This window comes from Salarias fasciatus, chromosome 10 (genome assembly GCF_902148845.1).
Source record: "Salarias fasciatus chromosome 10, fSalaFa1.1, whole genome shotgun sequence".
NCBI classification, from domain to species: Eukaryota; Metazoa; Chordata; class Actinopteri; order Blenniiformes; family Blenniidae; genus Salarias; species Salarias fasciatus.
The window spans coordinates 12,366,125-12,392,952 of NC_043754.1; the positions used below are offsets into that span (position 1 = coordinate 12,366,125).

General features: G+C 44.8%; 2 protein-coding genes across 9 annotated transcripts; both read left to right on the forward strand.

Moving 5' to 3' along the window:
- The first annotated feature begins 1,546 nt into the window (after positions 1-1,546).
- Positions 1,547-26,529, forward strand: ehbp1l1b (EH domain binding protein 1-like 1b). Of its 8 annotated transcripts, none has more exons than XM_030100977.1 (24): positions 1,548-2,061; positions 6,272-6,329; positions 6,430-6,525; positions 6,639-6,692; positions 6,827-7,005; positions 7,844-7,962; positions 8,093-8,182; positions 11,473-11,538; positions 11,643-11,771; positions 11,914-12,132; positions 12,473-12,659; positions 17,308-17,823; positions 22,639-22,822; positions 22,916-23,064; positions 23,205-23,253; positions 23,395-23,719; positions 23,987-24,057; positions 24,207-24,249; positions 24,358-24,407; positions 24,742-24,853; positions 24,958-25,057; positions 25,142-25,215; positions 25,524-25,638; positions 25,946-26,033. In XM_030100977.1, the coding sequence occupies exons 1-24, from the start codon at positions 1,958-1,960 to the stop codon at positions 26,031-26,033; spliced, it is 3,177 nt and encodes a 1,058-aa protein (XP_029956837.1). In that variant the 5' UTR covers positions 1,548-1,957. The 8 variants fall into 8 exon arrangements, with proteins under 8 accessions (XP_029956844.1, XP_029956837.1, XP_029956836.1 ...); XM_030100976.1 differs by having other exon boundaries at positions 1,549-2,061; positions 24,733-24,853; positions 25,946-26,529; XM_030100984.1 differs by lacking the exon at positions 17,308-17,823 and having other exon boundaries at positions 1,547-2,061; positions 24,733-24,853; positions 25,946-26,529.
- On the forward strand, positions 15,593-17,295 carry LOC115395431 (mitogen-activated protein kinase 7-like). The gene is made up of 2 exons (XM_030100986.1): positions 15,593-15,945; positions 16,864-17,295. The coding sequence occupies exons 1-2, from the start codon at positions 15,635-15,637 to the stop codon at positions 17,150-17,152; spliced, it is 600 nt and encodes a 199-aa protein (XP_029956846.1). The 5' UTR covers positions 15,593-15,634; the 3' UTR covers positions 17,153-17,295.
- Positions 26,530-26,828: the final 299 nt, after the last annotated feature.

Genomic DNA, 26,828 nt, shown 5'->3' on the forward strand with positions numbered 1-26,828 from the left:
GATCACGATTTGTCATTTCTTCACTTAGTCATCGTCGTGCTACAACATGTTCCTCACTTGGTAATGAAAATCAGCCGGAAGGCATCTATAAATTATTAGGACATGATTGCTTAATGTAACAATTTGATTTGGGGTTTGATCAAGATTGAAAAAAAATAGCTTTAGTATATTTTTATTCAGAACTCATTGAGAGGAACAAGTGTTCACAGATAAACATCCTGTCCTGCTTGGAAAGTCTATTCATATTCTCATTCACCCAGGTCATGTTGCTCCATTGATTAAATCGCTTCTCAAACAAAACATCTTGTGGGGAGTATTGTATGTCTATCTTCACACATTCAGTTCTGTTCCTGCAGTCAGAGGTTGGCATTGCCAGCTGCAACCAACAGAGGACAATGTTTCCGGGTGAGGGAGAGCTGCGTCACTGCCGTGGAGTCACGGTGGAGCAGGGGAATGGGGAAAGAAAGTCCCACGCTCCCCTCTATTTATAATCAACATATCTCGGGGATATTGTCAGATACGTTTCCCAGTTAGACTGAACGGCAGCTCAACCAGAAATGTGTCTGGATTCTCCTCTCATCCGTCACAGCGTGGTTCGGACTATCAGCTGCAAACAGGGATCTTAACTGCCAAACATGTTTTTAATTCATTTCCTCTGCTGGGAGGCAGTGAGCTCGTTCACACTCCTCACAAACGCTATGAATACAATCAGCTTACCACAGCGGTCGACTGAAAAATAAACAGATGTGTGGATGGGGAAGTCACAGACACATGCTTAAATCAGAAAGTTAACGTGAAAGGAATGAATGACTTTGCTCATATGTAATTACAGTGACAGGGGAAAGTGCAGCCTGCATGGTCAATCATTGAATGGGTGAAGGAGACGTCCAGGTGTGGGTGCATGTTTGTCCAGGGAGCAGACGGTAATATTGGAAGGAATAAGGCAGTGCTGAGTACTGGTCCCGCAGTGAAACATTAGAGCAAACTCTACTGAGTCATGAGAGAGTTGTTGCCCCCGCTGCCGCCCCACACTCCTCCACCCCAGCTGCCTCTGTCCATCCATCCATCCCCGTCCCCTCACCTAAAAATACACTCCTGCTCTCACCGAGGAAAATCCCGGAGCCTTGACCCAGCTCACTCACACTCACACACATTAGAGTCTCTCTGGCTGTCTCAAGTGGAAAGTATTCCTCTAGTTAACCTGACAAAACACGCTTTTCTGGGCAGAACCGTGGATGACAGAGCCCGACACTCAGGAAGTGACTCAAACTTGAGTTGCGCCCGTTTCGTTCACTCTCCACATACTGGAATATCTTGCATGGTTTTGCAGAATATCTGCATTTACAAAGCTGACATGAGAGAAAAAGCCACTGCCAGATAAGGTTGTTCCAGTGATATAATCAGATCAAAGTCTGCAGGTACGAGTGGAGCCTGTTGCCTCACTCAGCCTATTGGCTGCTGATAGGAAAGGCCTTTGCATACTGCTGCATCACCACTGGACGCTTATTTGCATATCCTGCCTGTCTCTGAAGGAGGGTGAAGGGAGACCAAGCAGATGTATATTGCAACAAACCCGCAGGCTTTAGTAAACCGGGTCTCCCACATGTGGGTCAGAGGATTCAGAGAGGAGGGGGGTGACAGCGAGAAGTGTGTGGTTCAAACTTTAACCGCGTGCCAGTCAGGACGCCGTGAATGACAGCAAGCAAGAGTTGTTTGTTTTTTATTTTTTCCTTTTTAACGCTGTCTTAACTGCGCTTTTCCTCCCTCTTTTGGTCATTTTCCTACATGTGCGTGATTCAGCGCGTTACCAATGAGCGCAAGTCGCGGCTTGCGTGAGCTTCATCATCATCATCATCTTCAGCAGCGGAGGAGGAAGAAGAAAACCTTTTAAAGTCGGATTATTATCGAGCTGCGACGGATTTCTGCGTCCTCCCGTTTTATTTTGAAGGCAGACACCATGACTTCGGTATGGAAAAGACTGCAGCGAGTCGGTAAAAAGGCTTCAAAGTTTCAGTTCGTCGCGTCTTACCAGGAAATAGTTTTGGAGTGTACAAAGAAATGGTGAGTTAACTTCTTCACCCTAATGTTGTTTTTGAAAACGTCTCCACGGTTTTACCGTATTTGGTGTTCAAATATCCTCCCGGCGGCCTGGTTGTTGTGAACTATAGCAGCGCTCCTTTGTGGCCATGGTTATTCCCGTGTTTTGGGTCTTTCCGCTACTCGGAGGAAGATGAGGGAGTCCTTCACGTACAGGAGGGCGCCGGTTCGAGTCCCGTAGAGTGCTGCACGCACATGCTTATTTTTCATCCTTGGATGCAGAATTAAACTCAAATGTTTTCCATTCATGTATAATAGTAACTGTTGTAAATATTTCATGACTCAGGTAAGAATTAGAAATGCTCTGAATTTATGGTGTGGCTATCTCTGATCTGGGACCAGTGGGGGGTTCATCTCATCTTTTCAGAACTTTTTGAGGATTAATACTCATACTGAAATGCCTTTTGACTGTTCTTCTGTGTTTGACCTGTGATGGACAGTGGTGCAGGGTGTAACCCGCCTCCGCCCTCAGTCAGCTGGGATCTCACCCACTGAGAAGCTGCAAAAACGAAAGCAAAATATAAGATGTATGGATAGTGCTGGGTCATTCAAATAATGAAACAAGTATTAAAACATATGAATTTAAATCATATTCTATTGCGCTTCATCCAGCTTCAGGTGGCAGGGGTCAGGGGTCAACCCCAGCTGAGGGTGCAGTACGCCATGAGCAGGTCACCAGTCTGTCAGGAGACACAACTGGAGAGGCAAACCTGACTGCACACCTGACAAGGGTCAAATTAAAATGTGTGTTTTAAAAATGTAAATTGCACAGAAAGCCCAACCTGACCAGAGCGAGAGCGCGAACCATCCATCCTGAACAGGCCTTTATTTTGATTGCTACTATGTTTCATGGTTAATAACCCTGTCTTAATTGTCCAACTCTGTTGATGTTTCTAATTAGCTTTTCATTTTTAACATAAAACTGCTGTAGGATTTTGCCTATGATGGGCGCTCATAGAGTAATGTATTCAATATGTTCAAATCAAAATAAAATGGAAAAATTGATTGACAGTAACAAATGAAACATTTTATCGATGCAATAATTCAAAAAACGCTGATGTCCTTGTGTCTTGGGACAATATCTCTGCAAACTATAATCACTCTGTAATTTAGAGGTTTACTGGAAATTTCCCATTTAATTGAAACCTACAGTGTCTGTTACATTTTGAATTAGATTCAGGCTTTCAGTTATACAAACCCACCTTTTTTAAGCTAAACCATGCTCATTTTATAATTTATACTCTTTTTCCATTAACTATAATCTTGTAGTTGAGTCATGAACCATGAAGCACCTTTTTACAGAAGCTGTAACAAAACAAACAAAGAGTCCCAGCAGAAGTTAAAGTCCATAACTTTTGTTGTTTTTCTGATATTTATTGTCTCTATTTTTTTGTATTAAGGTATTGGATTTACGGATCTTTCAAATCATGTACAATCTCCTCCACTGTTTCTCCAATCTCTTCAAGCTTTTGCACGGATGTCACTTAGGCCAACATCAGAGCTTCTTATCAGCTCACCTCACATTACAGAGATTTGGTCATTGGGTAAGTGACTTGATAAGAAACTGAACTCTTGACAGTAAATATTCAGCACTTCGCTCCACAGCTGAACAGCTTGTGGACAGGAAGTCATGCTTTAGTAAGAGGCAAAACTCCCTCTTACAGTGTGATGAAATCGAGGTTAACCAAAATTTAGCGGCGTTCAGACGAAGAGAAAACAGATGATTAATCCAGAGGTTTAGTCACTTCGGGCATGTTTTGCTGTTGTTGATCTAGTGTGATTGAATCAAGAGCGTGTGAGGGGTCAAAGCTCACTGACATTTCACCACTTCAGTCAAAAGAGGCTGGAAATGAACTGTGAGGCTTCTTGAAAATGTACAACAAGTTACATGTTGGCTTATCTGTAAATGAACAGTGTGCCAGCGTCTGCGTTTCAGGAGTCGGTTGAGCATTATGCTTATCGCCTTTGTCAAGCTGAGGCTGAGCAGTTTGAAGATAAAGCCAGATGAGATGTGTTGAGGAGAGATGTGGTCATATATCAGACAGAGGATGTTGGAGCTGGAGCAGCCATGCTGGGAAAAAAAAAACAAAAACCTCAGAGACGTTTACTGGATGTGTTGGAGGTTTACATGGGGATGGCTGCTGTGAGAGTCCAGGAGGAAGTGATCCGGGTGACATTCAGTGGTAGATTTACCTCAAGAGTCCTATCTACAGTCACAACAGAAGATGACTGATTGTGTTGGACAATATGTGAATGATCAGCTGTTTCTGCATGTTAGAAAAGGGTTTTGTTGGAGCTGGAAGCAACAGGGTGGCTGAAGATTAGAAGTCACTGCAGGCAACAGTGAGAAGATGATGAAGCAATGTTGACAGAGACATAATTAAAGACTCAGCAACGAGACTATTTATACGTGGCACCAGCGATGCTTCATGTGACAAAACCCTGAGACCAGCTAATGAGTCAGAGGGGTTTCACTGAGAAAGCAGCTGCATGGACGTGGATAAATGTCAGCTGTTTAACTAGTGTGCATATCACTGAACACTTGTTACTGTGCCGAACCATAGAGGAAATTCAAGTTTATCACTCATCCTGTCAGCTGCATGGACACAAAACAATTATCAGCTGAGCGGTGATGTACAGTAATCACATGTTGCCAAACAGCGTTGCACCACTATTGTTTTCCTGCAGTCAAACAAGTCCCAACCCTCATTCACTTCCCTTCGTCGCCCATTAGACATTTTTGTGTTTCAGATCACATTTTCCTGTCAACAAATTCAGCTGTCCAGTTTGTGCTCCTCTTTTCTTTCGGTTCACCCGGGCAGTAGGCCCCCCAGGCTATTTATGCTGCTCCCGACCCCCAAACACACATACCACCTAAACACATGTGCACACAAAGCCCTGCTCAGCTATACTTGAACACTGACCCACTGAAACGTGAGACTTTATGTGACATCTATAAACTGTTGCTGTCAGACACATGAATTGAAGTAGTTATGAAGATGCCCGGCTAAGTCTGAAGCGCACTGTGAATTATTGCTCTTATTTTTATACACCGGTATAGTATGTGTGTGTGTGTGTGTGTGTGTGTGTGTGTGTGTGTGTGTGCGCTCTGTCTTCAATGGGCTTCCTCCTTTCTGTAAAGTGGCACACCTTACATTCAGGCGGACTCTGACCACGTGGTTCTGTGACTTCCCGTTTCACTTCCTGTCCCTTCAGAGGACTAACAGAGTACAATAGACTCACATAAACAAACCTGTCGTACGAACGGCGTGCGGCTCGGTGACGGACAAACAGCTGCCTGAAAAGACATGGCGTTACAGCCGCGTTGACGCAATCAAATAAAGAAACCAAACGGAGGAACGTTTTCCCACAAACGTGTTCTTTAACACACATTTGTGTCAGTTTTTGACTCGGAGGCATACAGGTTTTGTGATGACAGTCATGAGACTTTGTGTTTGAGCTTAGTATTTATTTATTAATTTTTGGGTATAAAGTTCACTTTGTTAAAATGAGATTATTTTAATATTCCCAAAAAGAGGATCAGCCTCGGGAAACTTAAATTGTGCTCAAAGTTTACTGAAAAAATGACTTATGATTTTAATATTGTGACAGTTTTCCCTCTCTGAGTAGATAGAAAGTTCTGTCATCTCACAAAGTAATATTGCTTTATAAAAGACACATGGGCATCTCATAGGTTACTTAACATGCTTTAAGATGTCTAAAAATATATGTGAAACAATGATAGAATTGCTTTTTCTGTTTAGAGAATCAAAACATAATTACAATGTAAAAGCTCTCCTTTAAAATCTTACTGGACATGTTGAAAAATTTGAATGATGTTGTGAATTATTCTTCTGTTTGAGAAAGTTCATCTTTTACCAAATATCTGTTCACCTCACAGAGATTCTGGATTTGTTTATGAGTTCTTCACACTTCACTTGCAACAAAGTAACGTGCAAAACACCAGTCATTTTAAAAACATGCTGAATTTCCCCCCTTCTAAATTGATGGCGTTGCCGGGGATATCCCCAGACACATGAAATGCCTAGTTAGTCACAGTGAAGAAGTTCAAAGATTCGGGTTTTCTCATGTTCCTTTTCAACTTCTTCCCCTTTCAGCATAATAACCTCAATCACGGTTTCATTCTGTTATGGTGTGTTTGTGGTTTCTGCAGGCAACCAGACAAGCTGAGGGTGGTGTGGACCAGGAGGAACAGACGCATGTGTTCCAAGGTGAAACCATGAAAACGCACGCGAGCGCTCAGAGACACACACACACACACACACACATATACACAGTCCTGTCTTCATTAATGTGTGTTTTGTTGCGCAGCTCCACAGTTGGCAGCCTGGGATCAAGAACCCGTACGTGGGCATGGTGGTGTGGCCCGTCCCGGAAAACATTGACATCTCTGTCACTCTCTTCAAGGTAGCAGTCCGTCTGTCAATCATCCATCTGTCTGCTCATGTTTTCAGCTTTACGGCTCAATAGATAAACAATAGATTTTTCTTAAGTGTGTGTATTTCTTTTGAATTTTACAGGATGCCAATGCAGAGGAGTTTGAGGATAAAGAGTGGACCTTTGTCATTGAGGGTGTGAGTATCACTGTTCACAACATGGTGGATGAAGCCAGACCGGCTCCCCCAGCTTCAGCCTGATAATCACATTAAAGAAAAAAAAAAAAAAAAAAAAAGTGTTGTGAACATGGACGGTTTCTCTCCGTTTACAGGAGAACAAGGGTCACCGGAAAGTGCTGGCATCGGCTGACATCAACTTGAAACGCTTCGCCAGTCCCACGCCCACCCAGACCGACCTGACCCTGCAGCTCAAGCCGCTGTCCGTCAAAGTGGTCCAGGCCTCGCTCAAGCTGTCGCTGTCCTGTGTCTTTGTCCGCGAGGGAAAAGCCACGTGAGACATTTTTACAGTTCATACTGGCAGTGGAGGAAGAGGAGGAGATGCCGTGTAAATAAAAATGCTTTGCTTTCGACTGCCTGAGATGTTCCATAACTCAACCAACAATTAACAACATCAAGTTAAACCGCTTGCCTCCTCAGACTATCACAAATCTGCATTCTGGTCAACAGGGCATTTGCAAGATCTGTCTTTTATGCATTTTAGTACAAGAAGTTAGTTATGAAATCACTAAGTTTGACAGTGAGACTATATGACAGTGCATATAAATGGAATCAGAACTGTGCAGAGGGGAAAACAATCAAACGCAGAAAACTGCAGTGCTACAGTAGATGTTTCCATCTTACTGTACGCGTTCATCAGAGAAGTGGTTATATCTCAGGAGAAGGAGTCTCTCAGATCGTTTTTCGGACAACCTGTTTGTCCTCGGAGTCAGCACAAGACTAAAGCGCCCCTCCAGTGGAGCATTAGAGAGTGTAGCCGTGTCGACGCGACACCAGAGTCACAAAAGGTCACGTGCACGAGGTAAGACGAGCACGCTGCGTCAGCACGCACGGAAGGGGACGTTTGATTAATTTTATCAGTTATTTTACTAATAATTTCTGTCTTCCTGCTCTGCAGACAAGAACATAAAATAATGAAAGTAACAAGAGTAAATAGTTGGAGCAAAAACTTGGGACTCAGCTTACCTTTATTTTTATCTTATTTTGACATTGTATTGTATGTTACCGTTTCTTTTTTCTATTTTTGATCGCTATCATCTGTTTTGAATCGTCAGATGCTGTAAAATCAGTATTATGTAATAACCGGGCTTCACCTGTTCCTTGTTTCTCAGGGATGAAGACATGCAGAGTCTTGCCAGTCTGATGAGCGTTAAACCAGCAGATATCGGCAACTTGGACGACTTCAACGAGAGCGACGAAGAGGAGGAGAAGAAGTCTGTGACTGCTTCAGGTAGTCAAACCGCTGTTCATCTTTTACTTCCCTTCATGTCAACGCTGATGTTATTCTCTACTTTCCATTCCCTCTCATATTCTTTTCTTTTTCCTCCACTGCTTTTCCTCCTTTATGGCTGCCGCTGCAGTTGTTCCACACACTCTCACTCGGCCTAATCGCCCCGCTCCCCCTCCGCCTGACAAGCGAAACTCTACTGGAGCCTCGCTTCCAGCCACAGGTAGCTCCCTCGCTCCCTCGCCCCCCCCCCCTCTCCTGCTCTTTATTTCTCTCCTGAGGTGTGGAAAACCTCTTTTCGGGCTGCGTTTCTCTCTCCGCTGGGGTGTAATTGGGTGGCTCAGTTTATGCTGCAGTATTTCACACACTTGTGCCATTTCTTTCCCTGACTGGACACTTGTTTGCAGACACATACTTCTCATGTAGACCTTAAATGCGATTGAGAATCATGTGACGATAAACTAAAGCCACCAGTGTGTCAACGTTTGTTAAGAGGCATGAAAAGCCCCAGCTGCAAATGCCACAAAGAGGTCTTTATGTCCAGCGAGACACGTCTCAAAAGCATTTATAAGGATGAAACCAAAAGCAACAGCAGCTCAAATGACCGTGACTGTGACACCAGACTGCTTGTCCCAGACTTTTTTTTGGACGAAAGAATTCAATTCGATGTTCGCGACCTCCGCTGTCTCCAGCTGGTGCGATTATAGTACTGTACTGAAACATTTTAAATGTCAAAATAAATCAGAAAGTTTGCGATTAAAACAATGTCCACACTGTGTGGCTCATTCTGTTGATGGCAAAGCAGCAAATGCTATGAAATTAGTACACAAACAAGGCAAAGTAATCAGTGTTGATGATGGATAACCACAGCTAAACAACAAAAACATACTTTAGAGCTTGCAGTTCATTTAAGTACGGCGTGCTTTATTGAGAATGTGGTGACGATCGAGCTCCTGCATTGCAAATTGAGGTGATATTCAGTTTCATCTGTCTTCATATTGAGTAAAATGATCTGCAGAGTGTGACACGTGAGTTTTAAATTCAGCTTCAACTCCATCACAGTCATGTGATCACCAAGTCATGTGATCACCAAGTCATGTGATCACCAAGGATGGTCATGGCAGCAGCTGGCATGACATCCTTAAAGTCATGTAGACACAGCAGGAAAATGTAAGGAAACTTGTGTTTGGTGGATTATTTCTTTGTTGTGGGGAAAGAAGTAGGATTAGGTGCAAAACACACACACACACAAAAAAAACTTTTCCCACAGGGTTTGGATCCTCAGCGAATCTCTAGGTACTGATAAATATTCGACACAAGACATTTACAAACTGAACGTTTCTCCGAGCCACACTTGTATTCATTGAGCCCATTAGCTCATTTATTAATATGTATTTGGAATAATGATCGAACTGATTGATGGGATCTTAATCTGACTAGAATCTGCAGAATGTCGGAACGCTTTCAATACATATATATAATTATATTCAGGCATATTCAGTTTTTAGACTCTGCTATTTTTCTTAGGAAAATGCATTTATTTTGTTAGAAGAGAAGATTTTTCCTCTTTAATGAGTAAAATCCACATAATCAGTTCTGTTGTTCATCCCACAAATGTTTGCTTCTCCTAAATGTGGCATATTTTATAAGGTCAAACTTTTTTTTTCAGATGTACTGTATTGCCAAAAGTGACGCTGCACAAAGATTTAATCTTCCACCTTTGAGTTTCCTTGCTTTTTGTGATATGTTGATGTTCAGTTCATTTCATTTTCCATCTGAAAATCACATCATGACATTTTCTTTCTGTCCTTTTCATTTCTGCAAACTCCTGTTTTACTGAATCCTCCATCCATCCCTCCATCCATCCCTCCATCCATCCCACCCTGCACTGTTCCATCTATTAATCCAGCCGGTGGACGTGACGGGGGTTCCCCCCGTCCCGCTCTCCTCTCTCGCCCTCCTCTACCGATTGCGCCCCGCCCCTCACCCCGCCGCTCCCGGCATCTCTTCTCTACCGCCCCCGTACAGCCGGAGCCCCAGCCGTCCCCCGGCCCCTCTCCTCAGCCCTCCCCCAGGTCAAAGCATAAGAAACTAGCCCCCCCTCCTGCCGCTGACTCCCCGCCTGATGCTCCAGGCTGTCAGGTGAAATCTGGTCCCCCCTCAGATCAGAGTGTCTCCTCTGTTGCTCCGCTCCCTGATTTATCCCCGATTCCTCCTAAAAGCTCGGAGTCAGCGTCAACCATAGCTTCTTCTTCAGTGGTGTCTTCACCGCCCTCCGCTATCTCCTCTAAGCCTCCCATCACAGCTGCAGCTAGCATCACCTCCCCCACTCCCAAACTCCCCGTTTCCTCCTCCGATACCACTTTGACGTCACCCTCCATCTCCGCTGCCCCCCAGTTTCTTCCCCCCAAATCCTCCTCCTCTCCCCTAAAACCTGCCCCGTCCTCTGAGCCTCCATCTGCCCCCGCCCCCCTGACCTCGGCCATCTCCCAGCCGCCGTCTCTGCCCAGAATCTTCCAGTCAGGCTCCACTAAAGGTATCTCCGAGGCCGACAGGCTGGTTGGCGTGCTGCATGCTTTCCACTAACCGATTCCTCACGTTCGATGCTCCGGCCTGACCTCGTTTGTCACGCATTTTGGTTTCATGCCGGTGACATTTGGAAAGCTCTTTGACAGAATGTACTTTGCTTCTGACTTCCAGTAAATTGTGAGTTATCTGTGTGTAATCACATTATGACAGGATCAGTACATCGGGACAAATGTCTGGGTGCTCGGTCCTGGAGTGCTGTTTGGAACGATAAAAACAAAGAACAAATCAACATTTTTTTAAGTATTAATACTTTTCTTTACTCAATTCAATATAATGTCACAGGACTGGTGGTGAATCTACCGTGCACAAATTAAAGTAATGGCTACATTTGTTAATGAACTAACAGACTACCAGACTGATTGATTTATCGTTTCATAGAGTAAGTGAAGACTGCAGTCTTTGTGCTCAACAGATATAATAATTTGCTTGGCAGTGTTTCATATTTAATGGACAGAGGATTTGGCTGTGTTGGTAGAGCAGGTAGTATTAAATATAAAATCGAACGCTTGTATTTTATTCAACATTACTTACAAGATTTGAAATATTTAATAACCTTTTGGTATCCAAAAATGTCTAACAGACTTTTATATTAACTCTTCCCTTGATAAGAAACTTAAAATGTGTCTTTGGGATTAATGAAGACAACTAACTAGCTCCTTCATATATTGTAATTTTAATCAAACTATTATATTTTCACAGTCTCAGAAAAAAAGTTTTAATGTTGCTGCTTGAGCAGGATTCATTGAATCAATGGTTACAATGCACAACCAGTCTGCTGTACACTAGTTTTGTGAAAAACTCCGGTGGTTTGACCCTTTGCTTTAGCAAATGTTTTTCAAGTCAGTGCAGAAAAACCAGCCTTTCACTCTTCCCTGACTCTGTCCTGCTTTCTCTTTTTCCTCTGTGTTCCTTCGCTCCTTCCAGCTCCTTCTTCATACCAGCGGCGCCTCCCAGAGGCCCGGCCAGCAGATGACCCTGCCTCGCTCTCTGGTTAGTCTCTGCTCCCACTTTGTCTTTGTGACGCCTATTCACCTCGTTTTGCTTTAAATTTTCACGGTCACCCTCTCCGTGTCACCCCTCCCCTCCTCTGTCAGGCCGTTCTCATGTTTTCAAACCTCAGATTGTCAAGTCCATCCCTCGTCCCACGTCTCCCTCTCCTTTCTCTGCTGCCGCTCCTCTTGTGTCAACGCCTCCTCCTCCCAAATCTCACACTCCACAGTCAGGTAACCAGTGTTCAGAGGGGACGCTTTTGTTTCAGCCCCTCCACAGTCCCCACACCTGCCCGTTGCTCTTGTTCCTGTTTCTCAGTTTTGTATTTGTCTTTTTCTGAACTATCCTCCTCATCTTCCTTCCCATTTTTCTCAGGCGCTCAAGCAGCGTGGTTGCCATCTGGCTCAGCTCCAGCAGGGGGCGACATCTCCCCAGTCCCTCTCTTAAGCAGTCCTGATCTGGATGCTCTGTGTGATCCAGAGGCTCCTGCCTCCATCCCCTGCTCCTCCCACCCCCACTCCTCCTTCCTCTCCTCCACTGTCACTGTCTCTCCTCCCTCTGGTCCTCCTGTTCACATCAGCTCCTCTCTCTCAGGTACACCAGCAGCAGAGGGAGCAAAACACACGCTTCTGATTTCTGCCCTTTCACCACCTGTTTTGATAAAAGGTTTTTTAGTGGAGGGTGTAACAAATATCGATTTTTAATGAAAGACTTTCAAAATAAAAGCTTGTGGAATGACTTTTAGAGTCAATGCGTAAGAGTTAGCAGACCTGACAAAAAAGTTTCTTCTTTTTTTTTGTTGATGTTTTGCCGGGTTTTTTTCGACATTTTAAACTGAACTGTTTAATTAAAATGCAAAGGTCAACTTTCTTTGTTCTTTGTAAAGATGAGTCACTTGTAATCAACTGTTTGACAGTAATGTCATTTGCTTTAGGTTCTACGTACCCCATCATTGAAGAAACAACTGAAACAGCCAAAGAGACAACCCAAAGCGCTCCGAGTCAAGGACTTCAAAACGACCAGACAGCCGCAAACAGCAGAAAATCCAACCAGTCAGTCGGAGCAGGACTCAATTCACATGCAGGCGCCACAGAAAACAAAGCGGGACCAAAAAGAATCAGGTGAGGAAACGAGATAAAGTCCCAGTGTGAGTGGACTGCATGTTCTTGGCTCTGAAGCGATGCGTTTTGCATCAGCTGCTGTGTCAGCATCGAGTCTGGGAAAAGACCTCAGAGTTAGAGAGTTGTCTCGAGGCTTTGTGTCAGCTGGCACAGAGAAAAAAACAGCAAATGTCAGGTTTAAACCAGAGCATTGACCTGAAAATGGAACTTCAAAAACAAAAGACAAAAAGGCCTCAGTCTTAGATCTGATCTTTCCCGTCTTTGGGGGCTTGTAAGGCTCACTGCTGCAAAGCAGATTCAAAGCAGTATTTGAAAAGCTTTGGAAGTAACTTTCAGCTCTCTTGCAGATGGAGATGGGTGCTAAAAAGCTCAAACACATTTGTGATGATACATGAAATGTAAAACGTGTGACAGCAACTTTTCTGCAATTACTTTTTAATTCACTCAATTCATTAATATGTTCTACATTTAGACAGACAGACATTTAGAGTACCACACAGATCCACTGATTTCTTCATCCTTCAAGGACTATTCACACGTCTTTGCTATGAACAAATGCAACAATTTGCTTGACAAAGATTGCATATTTAGTGGATTGGGGGGGCGGTGGTGGTGTTTCCTGAAATTTTAGAGCTGGTAGTCTGGGTTGTGGGTTGTTTGATCCTCATCTTGCCCTGATGTTCCTTTGAGGAAAAATGCCAACTTGCTCCCAGTGGTGTGTGTTCACCTTGCATGGCAGCTGGATCCAACGGATGTTGGAACCGTGAGGGCTGAACATGGAAGATCGTGTAAAGTGTGCTGAGATTGCAGAAATGGTGAAAATGTGCCACATAATCACATAATCCTGTCTAGCTCTAAATTACACTGCTGCTATTTTTACATCAATATATTAGAGCGTGGAATGTTTGACTCACCTTAATGCCCCGACTCGCCCATATATGTAGTTGATTAATAGTTTGAATCAAATTACGTGGCTTGAGAAACTGCATTTTCCAGGCCCTCACGGTCGCATTATGTTTGATGCTTCTGCTTCCCTCGATGCTAACGTGTCCTAACAGCTGCAGAGTGCTTTTCGTCGCACTGACCTCCCCGTGGACCGCGGCTACATAACCGTCAGAGGTGCATTCTGCTTTATCGCTGGCTGCACGCCGCGGTGGTGAAATCTCACCTGCTGCTCCCTCGAGCCTGACCTCCAACGTTTCTGTCTCCAGTCCCTCCCAGTCCCGCTCTGAGCTGATCATAGCCCCGCCCCCTCCCTGGCCCTTCTCCTGCTGCGAGCTCCCCGCCACTGAGCAGCCCTCCACCAGCGTCGTGGCAGCGTTTATCACTCCCAAACAGCCGAGCGGTCAGGGGCAAGTCGAGTCCAATAAACCATTGCTTAGCCCCTTTAACAGTGAAAAGGCGCCCCTGGCAAAGCCTGAGCCCGGGTTTGAATCCCTCGCCAATGAGTCACAGAACCAGAGACAACAATCAGGGGGCTTGTTTCTGGAGGAGGATGACTCTAAGTGCGATACTATCAAAAGGTGCCCCCCCGGGTGAGTATTTACCTGAATAGACACAAACAAGATCCAGAAAATATCAGCAATAACCTGCAGAGTGTGAAGTTATGATGCTGATGCTAATAATGCTCGTAATGAATCCCTGGATTTAAGGATCTGATTGTTTATCTGTTGTGCAGTCTTGAACAGAAAGCCAGTGAAAAGACGTTTGGGGAAAAGCCACAACAGGTAGAGGGAGCGGGAAAAGTGACGGAGCACCGGAAAGAGAGGGAAGCTCAAATTCAACAGAACCAAGAGGAGGGAAGAAGGAGGAAGGAGGAAGAAGAAAAGGCCCTGCTCCTGAAGCAGGAGGAGAAAAGAAAACACGAAGAAGAGAAGAAGAGGCTGTTGGAGGAGGAGAAGAAGAAACTGTTACAAGAGGAGCAGGAGGCCAAGAGGGAGATGGAAAAGAGGAAACGTGAGGAGGAGAGGCTTTCGAGAGAAAAGAAGGAGAAACAGGAGAAAATGAAGATGGAGGAAGATAAGAGGAAGCGGGATGAAGAGGAAAAGAAAAGGAAAGAAGAGCAGCGGAGACTCCTTCAGTTGGAGGAGGAAAAGGAGAAATTGAGGAGGGAGGAGGAGAGACGACTCGAGAGAGAAAGATTCATGAAGAAGGTCAAGGAAGAGGAGGAGAAAAGGACCGAAGAGAGGAGGGTGATGGAGGAGCAGAGAAAGAAGAGGGAGGAGGAGAAAAAGCGGGTCCTGGAGGAGGAGGAGAGGAAGAGGAGGATGGAGGAGAGATGCCTGAAAGAGGCTAAAGAGAAGGAGAGGGAGGAGGAAGAGAAAAGAAAGAGGGAAGAGGAGGAGAAAAAACGCCTCCAGGAAGAGGAAAGATTGAAAAAGGAGGCCGAGATGAGGAAAAAGAGGGAGGAGGAGGAGGAAAAGAGAAAAGAGGAAGAAAGACGGAGGATCATAGATGAGGAGAAGAAGAAAAAGGAGCAGGAGGAAAAAAGAGCCGAAGAGAGGAGAAAAAGAGAAGTGGAAGAGAAGGAAAGACTGCTCAAGGAGGAGAAAGAGAAGGAGAGACTTTTGAAGGAGGAAAAAGAAAAAATGGAGAAGAATAAAAAAGAAGAGGAAGAAAAGCAGAAAAAGGAGGAGGATGAGAGGATAAAGGAGAGACTCCTGAGGAAAGAAAAGGAAAGAATTGAAAGGATTAAGAAAGATGAGTTAGAAAAGCAGAAAAAAGAGGAGGAGAAAAGGCAGGAAAGACTCCTAAAAGAAGAGAAAGAAAAGATGGAGAGAATGAAGAAAGAAAATGAAGAAAAACAGAAAAAGGATGAAGAGAAGAAACGTGAGGAGGAAGAGAAGAGAGAGAGACTCCTGAAGGAGCAGAAGGAAAAGGAGGAGAAAGAGAAAGCCGAAAGGAAACTGAAAGAGGAAGCAGTGAGGAAAAAAGAAGAAGAACAAAGAAAGAAACTCCTGCAAGAGAAGGAGGAGATGGAGAGAAAGAAGAAGGAGGAGGAAGAGAAAAGGAGAGCGAGGGAGGAGGAGAGGAGGAGGGAGGAGGAACGAGCAGCTCAGGCCAACAGGTCAGACGAGGACAAGCAGAAGATGAGAGGCGCTCTGGCTTCTCAGCCTGAAGCTGCTCTCAGCCTGAAACTCTCGCCTCCTCCCAGCTCCTCGCTGGCTCACCCTCCTGCTCCACACCGCCCCCCTCTGCTCACACCCGGCACTGCAGCGCAGACTGTCACCCAGTCCCACCCTGCTCCTTCGTCCCACAAATCAAACTCCGTAAACCTCCACGAGCGGTGAGTCTGCTGCGCTGCAGTGAGGCGTTGATCGTCTCTCACTGGGTGTTCGACCCTGTCTGTGTGTGTTTGTTTGCGCTTTCACCAGAAATGTCTCGTTTCTTCATCGCCAAAATAAAATCAATCGGCCTTAAAATTCTCTCAGAAATCACTTTGAATGCATTTCCTGTTTGTGTCAATGCCGTTCAGTGCTTTTGAACTCAGGTGGAAGTTGGTCTAAATCAGGGGTGTCAAACATGTTTTAAACAGGAGCCAGGACCAGCCTAAGTGTAAGCAAAGTATAGTTCTACCTTCATTTCATGATTAAATTGTTAATGTTTATTCGGGAAAAGTCACGGTAGCACAAAATATTTACTTAATTGGTATCCCTTTGCTGTTTTGCTGGTCCAGTCCACTCAAGATCCAAGTGGGCTGTGTGTGATGCCTGAATAAAACGAGTTTGACACTGCTGGTCTTTAACATTCAATACTTCTACTTGGTCCAATTTCCTTTGATTTTCTGGTGATTAAATGTTGATCTTGGCTTGCCGTAGGCTTCAGTGTTCATTTCCGTGATTGGAGTGATCACAGAAATGACCCCTAACATATTGACACCGAGTCTTGTAACGAAATGATTGTTTTTCAACAGATCATTTGTTGTTCTTGCTGCCTGTGTGCTGTTTATTTGCATATGATGAACCGAGAAAAGTCAAAAATGAAAACCTCATTGTTTTTTGGTAATTTTAGCTAATTTTTGAAGACTTGAGGCTGGATTCTCTTTTCTTTATCTATTGTCCGATAGTAATATTAACAACCTATTAGCTTGTTTTTCTGTAAGAGATGAATTTTCACCCTTTTTGTTTCATTATGACTTTTCTCTTTTTCTTATTTCTTTCTCCTCATTCTTCTTATTTCCCTCTCTTTCCACTCCTCATTCTAGTCAGGGGCAACCGTCTCTCATAAAGGAAAGTTCCCTGTCAAACAGTGTTGTCCCTGACAAGAAATTATCTGTCCCGCAAACCGCCGTACCACCGCATTCAGGCCTCACTATTCCGCCGTCTGCTCAGGATAAAGTAATCACATTAGACGTCCTGAAGCTGGTGCCTCCGCCACAGAGGCTGTCAGATGCTGAGAATCCTCTGTGGAAAGCCCTAGAAGCACTAAGTGGGAAGGACACACCCGAAAAAATCTCTGCCAAGGAGGTTATAGCACCTTTGTGCAGAGGGTAAGGATGGATGAGGGGACCGCTGTCTGCCTGCTTCTCTGCGTTTCACCCTCCCGTCTGCGTTCATGTCTGTCTGCCTCTCTGGAAGTTTCTTTTTCTTAAGATGAACGGAGGAGAAAGTTCATATTGATTATGCATCTTTTCATGTGTTTCTTACAGAGAAGATGCTGCAGAAGAGGACACCCCTGTGAAGCCAGCGAAAGACTTGAAAGATTCAGAGGGAAAGCCAAACGTCCCACCGACTGCTCAGCCCGGCGCACCGCCAGTCAAAGAGGAGCCCAAAGAGCCAACGGGACCCGTTGTGGAACCAGCAACCTCACGCGAGGCTTCCCTCAAACCCGGCGGCGCATTCCCCACTTTGGCACTCGAGCCTCTGTCGCCCTCAAAACCAGAACCAGGACTGCGGCAGGAACCAGAACCCCAGCCGTCAGGGAAAGCACCGCAGGAGGGAGCAGATGAGGAGAGACCGGCCGATGCCGTGGCTGGCGGTCAGGAGACTCGCATCAACAACAAGGAACCGGCGTGCGAGGCAGAGCGGCAGCTGTGGGCCGCTGTGGAGGAGACCACCGCAGAGACCGGAGCGGAAAGACGGACGGAAAGTAGTGCGAGCGCCGAAGAGAAGGGGGAGAAGCAGAAAGACGAGACGGAGGATGAGAAGGAGGGTGTGATAGGGGGGTGAGTCCCTGACGGTTCCTTGTTGTCTTTGCTGCATGGCGAGACACCGCATTTAAATCCAATCCCGAACACGTACTGACGGTAATCTGTGGAGCTGCAGTCTAACCCGCGCCGACTCAATCACCGCAATTAACCCCATCCGACGCTGCTGTCTTCATCTCAACCTCTGCCCACGCTGTTTCATTATCCACGCTGTTGGCTGTGTTTATGGAGGGGGACGTGACGAGGGCGTCCATATGACAGTGTGTCTGTGTGTCTGTGTGTTTGCGTGTGCCAGAGTGCAGACGTGTGCAGGTGTGTGTGTTGCAGAGCAGCAGGAGGAGGCGCCTGCTGGCTTCATGTCAGCCGTAGTTGGGGTGTTGTATAGAGGGTGAGTCTCTCTGCCCGCCTGTGTGGTTGAAGCATCGTTTAAAGTTTCTTCAGCGGCTTGAGCGTCAGCTCAGCAGACCCAAGCTGCAGTGAAATCACAGGAATCATTGAATGATCTTCTATCAAATGTCTCTAAATGCTCCACAAAACTGGTGCAAGAGTTATGAGCTGTCATAAAAATATGATGTTCTCAGTAAGTGACTTCAGCGTGAGCCCGGTCTCACAGTTTCTCTGTCCCTCATGTCTGCCCCATAGCTATGAGACAGTGACCTCCATCCTGCACACAGGCGGATCAGCCGAGGCAGATCATCCACACGGCTCCGCAGAAAGTTTAGACGGGGTAGAGGCAGAGATCCTTTGTTTCCCCGCATCAGAAGAGGAACCGCTGATTCCCCTGGGTGTTGGTATTTCACCGCCCACAGCCTTCTCCGACCCCACGCCGAGTCAGATCACCACGGACGAACAGGTTAAAATCCCCAGCACGTCTTCAAACGAGGCGCAAGGACTGAGTCTGGTGGCAAGTCTGAGACGAGCCGCCAGCGAACAGGAGAGAGAGAGAGAAGAAGAGAGGGTTAGAAGAGAGAAAGAAAGACTGGAACAAGAGAGGAGGGAGAGAGAGGAGGCAGAGAAGAGGGATAAGGAAAGACTGGAGAGGGAAAAAGAGGAGGAGAGAAAGCAGCTGGAGGCGGCGAGACTAGAAATGGAAAAGATGGAGAGAGAAATGGCAGAGAGGAAAAAGAAAGAGCGAGAGAGATTGGAGAGAGAAAAGGAAGAGATGAAGAGGATGGAGAAAGAAATGCTTGAGAAAGAAAAAGAAGAGTCAAGAAAGATAGCGGAGAAGCTGAAAACGGAGGTTGAGAGGAAGGAGAGGGAAAGAGTAGATAAAGAGAGAGAAGAGCAGGAGAACAAACACCAGGAAGAAAAGGCTGAAAGGGTGAACGAGGAGGAAAAGAAAATAGAGAAGGGTAAAGAAGAGGGGAAAAGGATAACAGAGAAGATGAAGAAAAAACAAGAGGGAGAGAAGGAAGGAAGTATCCCACAGTGGAACAAGGAGACTCTTCCTGGTTTTACACCAAAACAGTGCAAACAGAAAGTCGAAGATAGCCAAACGAAGAGCTGGCCTCCTCTGAGGGAGGCAGACCTGGACGATATCGCTTATGATGAGAATCTACCAAGTAATGAATCAGAAACTAAAGCTGACCTCAGTCCCCATGCTGAAGCCCGTTCTGGATCAACCAGACTGTCTGACTTTGTCTCAACAAGTAAACATGGGAACTCTGTTAGTCCTAAGAAAGCCTCAAACAACCTAAAGCCGGGCAAGAAAGGAACTTCTCATCTTAAATCTGGCGCGATCCCGGCGTGGATGAGAGAAGAGGAGGATGAGGAAATAGAGTACGAGAAGGGGCATGAAGATCTAGGCTCCATTTGGCTGGCTGAGCTGTACATGGAAGGGGAAGCAGGGTGAGTAAAGAGTGAGGGAGTTATGAAAACTAACAGGGAATGAGGTGAGTAACCAGGAGACGGGTGGCTGTGCGACAGAGCTGCACTGGGTGCTGGCTGTGGATTAACGGACTGTGCCTGTTCGCTTCAGGGATCGAGATTTTAACTCATATCTGCAAAAAAAGAAAAAGAAAAAGCTTTTACTGAATCGTTTTACTATTGACTGACTGAGCATTTGGCCGTGTGCTGCTAGTCTTTCCTCGGTATTTAAATAAATTTGCCTTTGCCCTGCAGTGGTGCATGAGAGACATGCATGTTAACTCCAAAAGAAGTCACAATCATAATGCTTCTGGAGAATTCTTTAGGATTTTCTTTGCAGTTTTTAGACATCAATTTGAAAACGTTTGGTTTTAAGATAATGTATATTATTTTAAAATGTATTGCTATCATACTGTATGTGACACCCCATTCATTACATCCCTTGAGATGTTCTGATTAAGGTTTCTTTGCTACATGACCCCCATCCGCCATATTGTTTGTGTTAACTTTCTTATAATGTGTAGATTTATGCTTAACTCGAATATCAGTAACAAAATGAGCTTCAATACAGGTTAAAGTTATATAAATAAAGTTATGTAGTTACTTGAATTTCCTTGAAAACTGTTTTTTAAGGCATTTTCAACATTTTGCATGTGAACCATAGATAAATCACTAATGCAAAGTTCTCATATTCATTGGCTGGCTTCATATATATTGAACATCTACATATAGTAGGAAATAAACATTTTAGGAAACAGTGGTTCACTTTCTTCAAAGTTATCACAGTGGTCCTGCATGTTAAATATGCAGATATAGTAGCCTATATCATGTTGTCATGCACGTCCCTCATTGTTGAGATGTATTATGGTGAATTATCAGTGCATGTAGCAATACAGCATGTCAAGACTTATTAATGGATGGATGGATGGATTTTTTTTTATTTTTTTTTTTTTTTTAGGAGGTGTTTCTTGTGGCAAGTTTCTTTGGTTTGTAGTGAAATCTCACATCGCCAGACCTCTGTTCCAGATGTACTTGGGTTGTCATGGGATAAATGGTTTCCAGTCAACTGAGATGTCACAACACTGACACAGCTGACAAATTAGCTGAGCACTTGAAACCAACTGGAGCCAGAATCTTGCTCTACACTGATTTCAGCACATTTGAGCTTCATTTTCCTCGGCCCTGTGTGACCTTAGTAAAATGGATCTCTGGCTGACTGAGATGAATGGAGGGATGATGATAGAAGGATATGCAGCATGGAGTGTCAAAAAAACGATTTGTACATTTAGTCCTGAATCTTCCTTTTCCTGTGTTCAGCCCAGGCGCTCTGTCCCCTGCTGTAGCCCAGAAGCCCCCTTTACTCCCTTTCCGAGAGCAAATTCCCTGCGAGAGCCCGGCTGTTGTTCAAACCATCAAACCTGAACTTCCCGAATCCTCAACCAATCAGACAGACAGTCCGCATCTGAAACCTCCTCTGGCTTCCCAGCAGAAGGAAACATTTAGTCACACGACGCAGCCAAAGTCTGCACCTCAACTCGACGAGCCACAAGAACAGTCAAAGGAAGGACCAAGAGCTGACGCAGCCACCGAAACCGGCCACAGCCTGGAGGTAGCAGCCGGGTCTTCAGTGGTGCCCTGGCCTCTTCCTACAAACACAAACAGCAGCGGCATGGAGTCGGACTCCAAACACACCAAGACACAGACAGACACTAAAGTACACGAGGAGAACCAAACAGCCACACTTGTGGAAGCAGGTCTTGAAGCGCAGGCTGCAATTAAAGACACGGAAAGTCTCTCCAAAGACAAGAAGCTTGAAGAAGAAGAAAGGCTCCTGTTGGCTAAAATTCGACAGATGTCAGGCGACTCGTCCCCTGGCCCCGCTCCCCGCGGCATGAAGCGGCTGGTTCCAGTCCCGGGTGACATCGACAGTGATATCGCAGAGTGGAAAACTCAATCAGACCTCCCATCTGATCCTCCTGATCACGATCAGCCCTCGATTATTTCCTCCTTTGATGCCTTCCAGGAAATACCGCTCACTGAGACAGAAGAGACTTGGAGAGTGGAGGATGTGTAAGTCAGCGTAGGCTGCACTCTGTAATGACGTGCAAAGGGTTCCTGGTATTTGTTTGGGAGTGTGATATGCAGAGGTGCAGAACTCAAAACTTGTGTGCATATTAAAAGGACATTTCACTGCTCAGACTTTTAATAGATGTGCCAAGTTTTCAGTTTCTCTCAAAAGTGTGAATTTGGTCTATAAACCTGATGTGTCGTAAACCAAAGCAAAGGCTCTTGGCCTGTTCTGAATCAAATTTCTTTTATTTTAATGCTTTTTTGCAATGTTTACTCAATTTCCCATTAAAATCACCAGGATTTGACATTCTAGCCTGCTTTAGTAGTTCAAGCTTTAGTGAGACTGAGAGTTTTCTATCCACAAGAAAAAGATAAAACATGCACGGCAACAACAGGAAGCCCTTGTTTCTCTCCACAGCTGGAATGTTTCAGTATTTGTCCTGCTGGCTTGGAAAACCTAGTGTTGAAGGACTGTCTCATGTTTGAGATTTAACTTTGACTTTCCTTGGCTGACACCAGGCTTGTATTGAACTTACTCCCAACAGAGCAGCTCCGGTATTTGTCTGCATTTTTGTGTGTGTTTGTGTGTGTGTGTGTTCTGCCACATGAGCGGCTGCAGGGTGCTGTGTGGCCGTGCTGCCATGGAGCTCCCAGTGTTTCTGTTCTGGTGCAGGACTCAGCCAAACAGCATAGCCCTGTAGCTGAAGCGTTGTTGCTTCATGAGTCAGTGCTGTGTGTTTTCTCTCATGCCTGCTAACATCAATGCGTCCACTTTTTCACGTAACAAAGCCTGCATGCCACTTGCTTGAAACACAGCTTGGATATTCAAACCAGATCGCTTTATAGTCTTATTTTACCAACTGTTATTTATCCCTATTTGTTCTCGTCTCCTCTCAGACGAAAACGGCAGCAGAATAAGGTCAATGATGACAGAGAGAGGAAACCATCAACCGAGCCTGAGAGCAGCTCCATGTCTCCTTATCACTGTGAAATGAAGGCATCTCGACTCCCTACCCTAACAGAAGAAGAAACTCCAGCTTCGGTCCGGGAGGAGGCCGATGGGAAGGAAAACACGAGGGAGGTAAAGATTTACAAACTGACACGAACTCCCAACATGCTTTTTAAATAACACACCTCAGAAAAAAATGCAAGCATTCTTTCCTCTCTGACTCAGGATCTGGTGAACTCCAGCCAGTCGCTGCTCCAGTGGTGTCAGTCCATCACCAACGAGTACAAGGGAGTGAAGGTCACCAACTTCAGCACGTCCTGGAGAAACGGCCTCGCTTTCTGTGCCATCCTGCACCACTTCCATCCAGAAAAAATGTACTTTTATTGTATCTATTTTTAGTTATAATATGTGACAGTATTTTGCATGTTGAAATATTAACATCGATGATCTCAGCTCAGTTTAAGTTTTGATTATGATTCAAATTCTGTATTTTTCTTTCTCTTTGTTTCTCCAGAGATTTTGACAAGTTGGATTCTCATGACATCAAACTCAATAATAAAAAGGTGAAGACAAAGTTTATGCTTTGACTTTTCCAGGAGTGGTGAAAGAAAGAAATCAATTAAAAAAGAGTTTACATAGTGTAGAAGCATTGTTTTGTTTTGAGACATTTTTTTCTTGGGACATGACAATGGCTGTTTCTTCAGGCGTTTGATGGCTTTGAGGCTCTGGGAATCTCTCGTCTGTTGGAGCCCTCCGACATGGTCCTGCTGTCCGTCCCCGACCGGCTCATCGTCATGACCTACCTCAGCCAGATCCACTCGCACTTCACCAACCAGGAGCTGAGCGTGCTGCAGATCGAGCACAACAGCAGCCAGTCCAGTTACGGCCTGGCCCTCTCCGGCCCCGCCCCCAATAAGGTCGACGCTGCCGCCTTCTGCATGGCCAGACTGAACGACGGAGTGAGTCTCGAAGAGGGAGGGAGCAGCACTTTGGTCGTCCCACCCCCGAGAACCAAAAGACCAGTTAAAGGTACCGTCTCTTTTTCGTCTTCCCTATTAACATTACAAATCCTCTGAAAACCCCTCGACTTCCTCACATGAACGAGGGGGTCCTAACAAGAAAACAGTGAAAGAAAGACTAATTGTCATTATGTTAGATAATAGTTTGCTCTTTTCTCACCTAAGAGTTACAATAAATCACATTTTCTCTGGAATAAAACTCAGAGTTAGTCATTATAAAATCAACATCTACAGTGAAAATACTTCTCATGTTAATCTGTCTCTCATCTGCTTTCAGGTGATGAGTGTGTGACTCCAGTCCCGCCTCCACGGTCAGCTGCCAAGACGGTCAGATCTGGTACTACTCAGGTAGAAAATGTTCTGTTTTTTTCCTTATTTGCTCCAGCTGTGCAAGCAATGTTAACACAATAATCTATAAATCATGTTGCCCGCAAGGGAAACACTTCTGCGTTCACTTTTTAGCCTCAAGTTTACAAAACTTCTATGATTTTTTCCAGGATGAAGACATGATGACTTCCTCTGTGACAGAAAACCAAAAAGGCAGGCACACAAAAGCTTTTCAAGAGTTAGATATTTGTAACTCGTCTTGATTCGCCCTCCTTTTCACTCCGATGACTTCATTATTCCCACATTTGTTCACACTTTCAGAATCACAGACTGTAGCTGATGTTCAACCTAAACAGGACGAGGAAACAATGGTCAGTGACACAGTTTCTCACCTCTGCTTCTTTTCTCTGTCATTTCAATTCTTACAATGACTTTTAGCTGCTGGAGAAATGAAATCACATGTCGATCAGTATTCTTGGTTCCTTTTGAAGGATCGCCTCCTTTTATGCATTTCTCTAATCTGTGGACCTTCTTCCTCTGCTTGTCTTCTTGTCTCCCCTTCCCTCAACACTGCCCGACTCCTTCCTCTGATCTCCTTCCCCTCCGCTTTGCTGGATGCCTGTTGCTGTGTATGCTCATGCACGGTGGTTGACTGCGTTTGGATTGATGTTTCCGTACGACGGGGGCTGTGGTCAGTGTCTGCAGGACACCAGCCAGTACGTGCTGAGCGAGCTGGCGGCTCTGGAGACGGAGCAGAAGCACATCGACAGCAGGGCCGCCGTGGTGGAGCGACGGCTGAGGAGCCTCATGGAAACGGGTGAGTCGCGCACGTCGTGCAGGTTTGAGAATGCGGACTCGACCGTGCAGAATTCGGCCAAACAAAGTGGAACCTTCAATACCCGCTCATCCCCGTTCATGCAGGAAGTGACCGGGACGAAGAGGAAAGGCTGATACAGGAGTGGTTCACTCTGGTGAACAAGAAGAACGCTCTGATCCGCAGACAGGACCACCTGGAGCTCCTGTAAACTCTCCCACTCCTCAACACAAAACTCACTTTTACTTCACACCTTGGTGGGCGTGACCTGATTATTCACTGTTTCCACAGACAAGAGGAGCAAGATCTGGAGAGAAGATTTGACCTTCTGACCAGAGAACTACGAGTCATGATGGCCATCGAAGGTAAGGGAGAAAGAAAAGTTATCATTTTATGGCGCAAAGTTGAAAATACTGAAATAATATTGTATGTGGTAAAAGTGACGCTAAAGAAGAAGCAGTGAATCATAGAAAAGTCACTGCCAGAGTAAAACATGAGCCTGTCTGCAGAGTCACTGTATGGCTCAGCTCTCAGCCTGAGTTTGTCATGTGGCCCTTTGAAAAAAAAAATACAAGCTTCCCAATAATGAACACATATAGATCGAAAACTTTAAAACTGCATCTAAATAAATCCAGTGATTCAGGCTAAATTGAAGCCGTGTTGTGTCCTGCAGACTGGCAGAAGTCGTCCACTCAGCAGCAGAGGGAGCAGCTGCTGCTCCAGGAGCTGGTGTCTCTGGTCAACCAGAGGGACGAGATCATCAGAGACATCGACGCCAAGGAGAGAGGGTGTGTGCGTGTGTGTGTGTGTGTGTGTGTGTTTCAGCACAAACATTTAAGCATTCATCACATAGCTATCATGAATTTATCATTATTATAACAAATGTGTAAGTTCCACAACAGTCTTTTTCCCAGTAAAGAGTTGATGCGTTGTACGTAAATAAAAGAGAAAGCTCGGCAATAACAGACAATTTTCTCTATATTTGATGCTACTTGACTCACTGGCTGTGAATTAATAGTATATTGCTACGAATGTGGGTTGTGATGGCTTTCAGAAGTTTGTAATAATGTGTATACGTGTGTGTGTGTGTTTCAGTGCGCTGGAGGAGGACGAGCGTCTGGAGCGAGGTTTAGAGATGAGGAGGAGGAAATACAGCAATAAAGATAAATGTGTGCTGCAGTGAGAAGATTTAAAAAATACTTTCAGGACTCCCATTTTTTAAGAGCTTTTGTTTTTCTAGAGAGAATAACTGCAAAGAGTGTTTTTATTATTTTCAGTCTGTCTTAATGTATTATTAAAATTTAAATTCTGTTGCCTTATTATTATTTATTTAAATGTGTCAGGTTATTGTATATCTATTGCACATTTGGTATTTTGAGTGTCTGTGTGTTAAGTGAGTTTATTCAGTATTCAAACACTGGCGTTTATCATGTTTTTTGTGGTGAGAGGTAGATGAAGCTCCAGACAGTCGAGACTTTAGTCTCTCCCAGTTAAAGCCAAAGCGTGCCTTCTAACTTTTATAGAGCTTTATGATTGAAATTTTTTCCGAGCGTTTTTGCTGAGGTTTATTTTGCACCCTGAAAAATGTTTATTGACAAACCAGGACATATCAGATATAGGAATATAGTCACATGAGCTGGACTCAAACCCTCTGTGCTGTTAAAGCAGGTTTTGTGTTTTTTAAAGAAAGAAAAAAACCCAGCTGCACAATTCACCCTAAAGCATCCTCAAAGTTACTCAAGTATTGATTTAAAGTTAAACCCTGATGACTTGAATGTGGATGTGACAGTCATGTCTTTTTGGGTCACAGAGACTTAAAGGTTTTCTCGTTTCTGTTTTTTCTTTTTTCTTTTTTTTTCTTTTTTTTTTTTGGACAACTGTGTGCGTGCTGTCACGGTACTCCGCTTCACACCCCCGCTGTGTACCTGTCACACACTGGCTGCCTGTATTTATGAGGTGATGTTGACAAATGTGATGA